The sequence below is a fragment of the Mycteria americana genome, chromosome 23, assembly GCF_035582795.1.
Source record: "Mycteria americana isolate JAX WOST 10 ecotype Jacksonville Zoo and Gardens chromosome 23, USCA_MyAme_1.0, whole genome shotgun sequence".
Lineage (NCBI taxonomy): Eukaryota > Metazoa > Chordata > Aves > Ciconiiformes > Ciconiidae > Mycteria > Mycteria americana.
In genome coordinates, this window is record NC_134387.1 from 5963484 (window position 1) to 5970496 (window position 7013).

Here is a 7013-nt window from a genome sequence, read left to right on the forward strand (position 1 = left end):
ATTGCACTTGAGCTAAATAAAGGCAAGCGTTCCCCGGAGCAGGATTGTTTGGGCCACCAGTTAGCAGTGACGGGGTGCTACAGCACGGGCCTCGGTGTGCCCCAAGCCAAGCAGCTCACCCTGCATGGCCGTCAGGCTCCTCTCGCTACATGTTTACGTGATCGCAGCACAACATATAGCCGGCAGCCGAGCAGTGCTTCGTGCACTCTCAGGAAGCTGAGGAAGAATGGGGCTATAATAAGAGCAGGCGGACAATGAGTGCTGGCAGCATGCAGGGGCAGGCCAGCACCCGTGGGGCTACCCAGCACCCATATGGCTGGTGCCTTCACAGACACTCGTGCCTGGCCCTGGCCACCCCCCTGGGGCTCAGCTCGCCTATCCCTTCTGCAAGCAGCAAAGGTGTTTTTCGCAGGTCCCCGGGACAGCGGGCCCTTCTGCAAGCCTGGGTGGTTAAGCTTGGTGCCTGCCTGCCTGCCTGCCTTTGGGAGACCGACATCGCCACCTCGTGATGGATGGTGACCCTGGTGACTGCCAGCCCAGCTCTGTTTTCCACCAGGAGTCCCCCTTTCTGTCCTCACTGCTGGAAAAGAAGAGTGGGGAGGCCCAGCACAGGCACTGACCACCAGTGGGGTCTGACAGGTTTAGCGCCTGGACAGAGGATCTGGAGGACTCAGGTCCATCTCAACCCACAGCACTCGGGGTGATGCTCTCCCGCCGACTCCTGTGATGGATCCCAGCCTGAACACATAAAGTCTGTCCCAAAGCACACGAGGGATGGCCAAACTTTTTCCTTAGCACTGTCTTTATTTTTACAGGTTAACACTAGGCATGGAGGACATCCAAACACTATGACAAAAGGCCTGTTTGCCTGAGCCCACACACCAGACCTAATTCACATTGCTACACAGACCAAAAACGAATGGGAAACAAGACAAGGAACACACAGAGCTTCAGTCTCCTGGGAGGGAGGGACAGGACTGGCTTGGCAAATGCATCTGCCACGTGGGAGAACGAAGCCTTGAAGGGGCTTGAACAGGGACAGAGTAACCTGAAACGTGGGGCTGAGTCCCTCCGGAGGCATCTTGGAGTGAGCAGGCTGGGAAGGAGGCTATACGTTAGGCCTACCTAGGTGGCAAGATTGCAGGTTGAGGGCCTATGCTTGCTTTACCACTAGGAATAGCTTGCATGTCTGGGGACCCCCTTAGCTGAGGAGGAGGCCCAGGGGGCGGTTGCATGTAATCCATTAGCTGCCAAGCGTCTGCACCGTGAGGAAAGCCCTGTCTCTGCCGCTCAGCGGGCATCGGGGTCAGGTGAGCACCGCACACACAACGCTCCCACCGCACAACCCCTCTCGTCCTCCTTCACGCACTCCTCTTCAACCTCAGGGCATTGTCCAGGGCGACCAGCTGGCGCAAGAAACCCCGGTTGGGGATGATACCACGGTGGTCCTTGACCGTCTTTATGGCTTCTACAAGGGGCATGTGGTGGCGGATCATGAGGTAGGCAAGGACCAAAGTGGCCGACCTGCTTACCCCGACAGCACAGTGCACAAGGATCCTTCCTGGGGGTGAAACACAGGGGCTGTGTCACAGCAGACCAAATATCCCAATTAAAAAAATACTGAGGACCCAACTGTTTGCCGTGGTGCATCCCGGAGCTGTGGCTCAGGTGCGCAGCCTCTGGGGTTAGAGGTAGGGCCCCAGTTACAGTATGACTGTGATGCACTGAGGTCCCCCTCTTGGCAAAGGGTATCAGTGTATCGTGATCTCCCAATACAGACTGAATAGGACCAACCGCAGCTCAGGACACAGGTTTGCGCTGTGACCTGGGGGGCCGGTGCTCTCATCTAGCCTGTTCCCTCTTTGGAGGAGGTGATCCAGTGCAGGAGACACCACCCCAGGCTAGAAATACCTTTGTTTTCTAGGATGCTTAGCAATAGGATGTCAATCCAGCTTCCCACCTGTCCAGGGCAGTTTCTTCCCATCCCTGCTCCCCACTTCTCTCCCAGAAGTCTTTACCACCAACCTTCATTCAGCGCTTGGTGGATGAAGTCAGCTGCAGGATAAAAGTAGGGGCTCATGTCGAAGGAAGGCGAGTCATGGGCCTCGATGCCCAGGTAACGGATGCCCGTGCCCTCGTAGTACTCGGCACCCCCCCTCCACTTGCTGTGCGAGGCGTTGAGGATGTGGGTGATGCGCAGGTGAGCCAGCTCGCGCCGGTTGGCCGCTATATCTCTGCAGAGAATCAGAAACGGTGCAGAGATGCATAAGTTTAGACTAGTTAAAAGAAAAGTTTCCAAGGACAGTGCAAGGGCTGTCCTGAACAAACATTTACATCTGAGAAAGCTAGATGCAAAGGAAAAATGCCAGACTCTTAAGATTCTTGATTTTTAAGTCAATCTCTCAGTCCCTGACTCCAGAGACACTCCACCTCCGCCTACTCCACCACAGCAGTGCTCTGAACTCTGCGCAGCCATGCTTATGTCCTTCCTCCTCCTTTGTCCCAATGTACCACGCCCATCGTGTCCTCCTCTCCCTCACATTTCCCAACCTCCCCCTCCCAGATTTCCCCATTTCACAAAAATAGCCCTGAACTCCCCAGTTCTTGTCCCCTTCCGATACATACTGATCGCCCAGGTAGAGTCCTGGCCAGACCTCATCAGCATGATTACAGGCTGTCTTTCCTGTGTACAGCAACCTTTCAAGCTCAAAGACGCTGAGGATGGGGTGGTTGTTGCGCTCATCCCGTGAGCCTCGGCTCGGTGACCTGGTGCCATTCCTGGAGAACCTGGACAGGAAAGCCATTGGAGCTGCCGAGACCCACAAGGCATACCTGTGGGTTCGTGAAGGCCGGAGAGTGGCCTGGAGATCGCTTCTGCTGCTGCTGCCACCCACGGTCCTGTCATGGAAGCAGTGGAGACGCCATTAGAAGAACTGGGGAGCTCTCACTCCATCCCTTTTGTAGAAATACCAGCCCAAAGCAGCCAATTCTCACCTTCCTGATGAGAGGGCTGTGTCAAGTCAGCTACCCAGTGGTTCCCAGTGTGAGACAAGAGTATCACCTACACTCCCTTCCAAGAAGCCATACTGCTGGGGAGAAGTTTATGATGCCAGGGCTGGTGAGGGAAGCCAGAGAGGCAGCCAGATTGCTGAGTCTCCACAGGCTGGGGTTTTGCTCCAGCCCCACGACTTTGGGTTGAGGCCATATTGGCAAGAGATGTTCTACACAGGACCACCTTCCTTCTGAGCTGGCTCTGGGGCTTTGCCTGCCAGCGGGACAATGCCAGCTCGAGAACTGATGCTGCCAACCTGCGATCAGAAGCAATGAAAGGCGGCCAGGTCTGGGCAAGCCACCAGGACTGGGGAGGAAAAGCCCCCAAACAGGTGGAGGATTCCATATGGCACCACGCAGAGTCTGGCCACGACCCAGACTCCTACGGACCAGGCACAAAAGCCTGCGGGGAGGGAGAGGCAGAATTAACCCCTCCAAGTACAGCAGTCCTGCAGCTACATTTGAACATCTAGGACTGGTTTGGGGTGGGAAGAGTTAATTTCAGGGGATGAGAAAGCTCATTTTACAGAGCCGATCCTCTAGGATACAGCTCTGCTCTCAAACCTTTAGATCATGCTGATACTTGTCACACATCTGCATGAAACTTCCCTGGATGGCCTTACCCACGAGGAGCAGTTAACAGTCCCTGCAGCCAGACGTTCGTCAGAGCTGCCTTTTTTTGCTCGTTTGCTGCCCCCACACATGAGAATACAATTCTCTTTCCCACCATCACGCTGCTGCCCTGAGCCACCCTGGAAGGTGTCCAAAGAGCATCCCATCACAGCCGCCCCAGGAGCAGCTCAGCACTGGCCAGTTGTCTCTGGGACTCGGGGGAGGAAACGCAGCGACCTTGGGCTGGCCAGGCTGGATCAGAGCATGTCTGTCTGCTTTGACATTTTGCCTAAGGCGCCAGCCAGCAGCCAACGGTGCAGAAGGAAGAAGCCTCCAGCCATTTTTTGGCAATGTGCAGAGGAGAAAAACATTGCAAGGGCATAGGGGAGCTCAGAGGGAGTCCAGAGAGACTCATGGATGTCTCCCTCCCCACTCCTTGTTCCAGGGTGGCAGTTCAGACCCCGCCTGGCATCCTGGGGTGCTGCACAGGAGAGGTCAGCCCTGCCTGCACTGCTCAGCCCTGGCACCGAGCACACCACGTTCCCCCAGCATGGGGTACGGGCCAGATCTCACCCTGACACATCTCCCCTGCCCTGATGAATTTTGGACTCCTTCACACTGGGAATTCAGACTTGGCAAACCCCACCTGGAAAAGGCATTCAGCATGGCCGTGTGCCGGGGCCCTTAAACCTTGTGTGACCTTGGCTGCAGCACAGCCATATGCCACCAGCCCTGCCAGCATTAAGAAACAAACAGAAGGGTCTGAAAAAAGCAACTAAATCATCAGTATAAGGCTGTAACTAGGCACATAGCAGACCCTCTTACTGCTACAGCTGGCTGGAAAAACGGCAATCCACACCTATCCCGGGATGTAGCTCTAGAAACCCCAGGCCCAAAGCTGGCTTCCAGCATCCCACCCCCAACACACCACCATGCCAGCCCCCCAAAGTGCTGCAGGGGAAGAGAAACTGCCCCACATTCAAGACCTCAGAACAGACCCCAAAGCACTCCTGGCACCCAAAACTCTCACAGGCATCAGCTGTACCCCCCCCTTTTGGCAGTCAAGCCCGGGGGCTCGCACCCCGCTCCCCCGAGCACGCTCATGGCTGCCTCCGGAGCCCCTCTGCCAGGCATGCCATGCTCGGAGGGAGGGGAGAAACCCCAGAGCCTGCCTAGATGCACAGAGCGAGCTCTGAAGAGGCATAGCTGAACGAGCGCAGGCTGCTCAGCCCCGCACACTCCGCAGAGACAGACAGACAGACACGCAGGAGGAAGGAGACGCCCACCCCGTTACTCTACCTTTGTGAGGGCTGTGATTTCTCGGTTCAAAGTGAGTGTTGTAGTCAGATCCAGTCGGCCATGTCTTCCTGCTGCTGCTGCCGCTGCTGTAGAAAGGCTGATGTATGAACATCTATTTTAAGCCATGACATGTCCAGAGGCAGGTTTGTTTATATCATGCTGTGCATGGATGGATAAGGGAGGAATGAGGGAGACGGACACAAATGCAGAGATCGCATGCAAGCATGCAGAGACATACACATAAGTGCCCATTACTACGCAGACAAAAACAACAGCAACGATAACATATCAAAATTCTCCTGCCAGCTTTTCTCTCACTCCTCCTCCAGCAAACCAAAAGCCACAGGCGCGCAGAGAAGGAGAGAAGAAAAAGCCGATAAAGTGGTGCTGATGACATGATTACCCATATCATAAATCTGTAGCTGTCTCTAGAGGATGCTTCCTCATATTTTTTTTTCAATTGACCTTGTCCTCCCCCCTCGCTAGGGTCTCTTTGGCAGAGCCAGGGCTTGGTGACATTTCTTCATTTGCTAAGAAAATAAGCCTGGAGGGGATGTATGTGGTGAGATGACAAACTATTTACAAATTCATGTCAAAGTCAGGGAATACTTTTTTCTGGGGAAAAAAAAAAAGAAAAAAAGAGGAAACTCAAAAGATGGAAGCTTTTTGTTTTGACATTTTCTAAATGACACCATTCATTTCAGAAGTGCTGCAATATTTCAGTTAAACATTTTCCAGGCAGAATATTCTCCTCTTCCCTTTGAAGTGCTGGCTTTCAATTTAGAAGTTTGACTCAAATCAGAAAGTAGGAGTGTGGTGGGAAAAACAACCTGAGGAAGAATCGAAACATGCTGTTCCAGGCCAAATGACATCCTAAGAAGATTTATGGCAGTCCCTCCCCCACTCCTATTTGCTTAAAAACCAGGAAAATTTCCTGTTTTGTTTTCAGCTGAACTTGTGGTTATCCCAGGATGTAACCTCAGAAGCTTCAAGGATGAACTCAGCATCACCAGATACCTGTCCTGTCCCACTTGCACCGCAGTACGTACATGCAATGAGGTTTAACTCTGCTTTTTCAACAGCCACCATGGCGAGCACAGGTCCCAGGAGTGCAGCCTCAAAGCAGCACACACCTTTCAGTATATCACAGGCCTGTTTTTTTCCTCGCATCCTGCATAGCTAAATGACAGGGTTGTCAGGAGCTGTATTGGAGGTTAACAGCATACATGGGTTCAAAAAGACTTTGGACACACCTGGATTTCAGATTTCTCAGCCTTCCCCATGAAGTTCTGGATACAGCTTCAGCCTAGGAAGTTGATAACACCCCAGAAGCTGGAGGATATGCCCTGCTCTTAACTGCTTTTCCCAAGCAGTAAACTGCTTTGGGATCTGGCTGCTGTAGGAGCTGGGTACCACAGATGATGGACTTTGTTCCAGTTCCTTTGCATCTGCAGAAATATTCACCCGGTGCTAACAAGTCCCAGGAGAGACCCACGTGCAAGACTAACAAAGCCCTCAGAGCTGCAGATCCAGGGGGTCCCCATAAGCTCTCCTGCCAGCTACACTCACCTGATCCTCAGGGAAGAGAGGCTCCAGCTCCGTCCATCCCAAACGCTCCTTATCAAACAGCTCTGCTGTGTGAATACCCCCAGGGTGACTGTGCCCAGCCCTGACTGGCTCCATGTCCATCAGCCACGCTGGGGCAGCAGACGTGACATGTCAGATAGCTACATTGCCACCAGCTCCAGGCACAGAGAGCCAGAGCTACTAGGTACAGCCCCGCGGGCTGGCCAGGCGCAGCCTCCCACTCTCCTGGCATGGCCTCCGAAAGCTCCTGCCCTCAAGAACTGCTGCCCTGCTGCCAGCTGCCTCTGCTCCCAGGCAACAGGCAGCAAGGAGCAGTTGCTGGTCCCACCCTTTGGCTCCTGTTCAACACATGAGAAGCAGCACCCAGAGACCTGATTTATCCCCTTCCTCCATGGTTTGCTCCAGCTCCTCCATGCCCAGACTCCCAGGGGTGCACAGGCGACAGCGAGGGACAGACCCCGGGA

At 54.1% G+C, this 7013-nt stretch overlaps 1 protein-coding gene across 1 annotated transcript; it reads right to left on the bottom strand.

Annotated features, from left to right (window-relative positions):
- Positions 1 to 784: 784 nt before the first annotated feature.
- On the bottom strand, positions 785 to 5145 carry DUSP26 (dual specificity phosphatase 26). The gene is made up of 4 exons (XM_075523443.1): positions 4963 to 5145; positions 2626 to 2898; positions 2026 to 2234; positions 785 to 1561 (listed from the first exon to the last, which is right to left on the bottom strand). Exons 2-4 carry the CDS (start codon positions 2802 to 2804, stop codon positions 1362 to 1364), a joined length of 588 nt encoding a protein of 195 aa, XP_075379558.1. The 5' UTR covers positions 2805 to 2898; positions 4963 to 5145; the 3' UTR covers positions 785 to 1361.
- Between the last annotated feature and the right edge of the window lie 1868 nt (positions 5146 to 7013).

Excerpts from the sequence above, each read along its gene's own strand:
- DUSP26 (XM_075523443.1), bottom strand. The coding sequence starts at position 2,804 with ATGGCTTTCCTGTCCAGGTTCTCCAGGAATGGCACCAGGTCACCGAGC. Across the intron at positions 2,235-2,625 it reads GGACTCTACCTGGGCGATCA|AGATATAGCGGCCAACCGGC; the intron begins GTATGTATCGGA and ends GATTCTCTGCAG. Across the intron at positions 1,562-2,025 it reads CCACCAAGCGCTGAATGAAG|GAAGGATCCTTGTGCACTGT; the intron begins GTTGGTGGTAAA and ends TTTCACCCCCAG.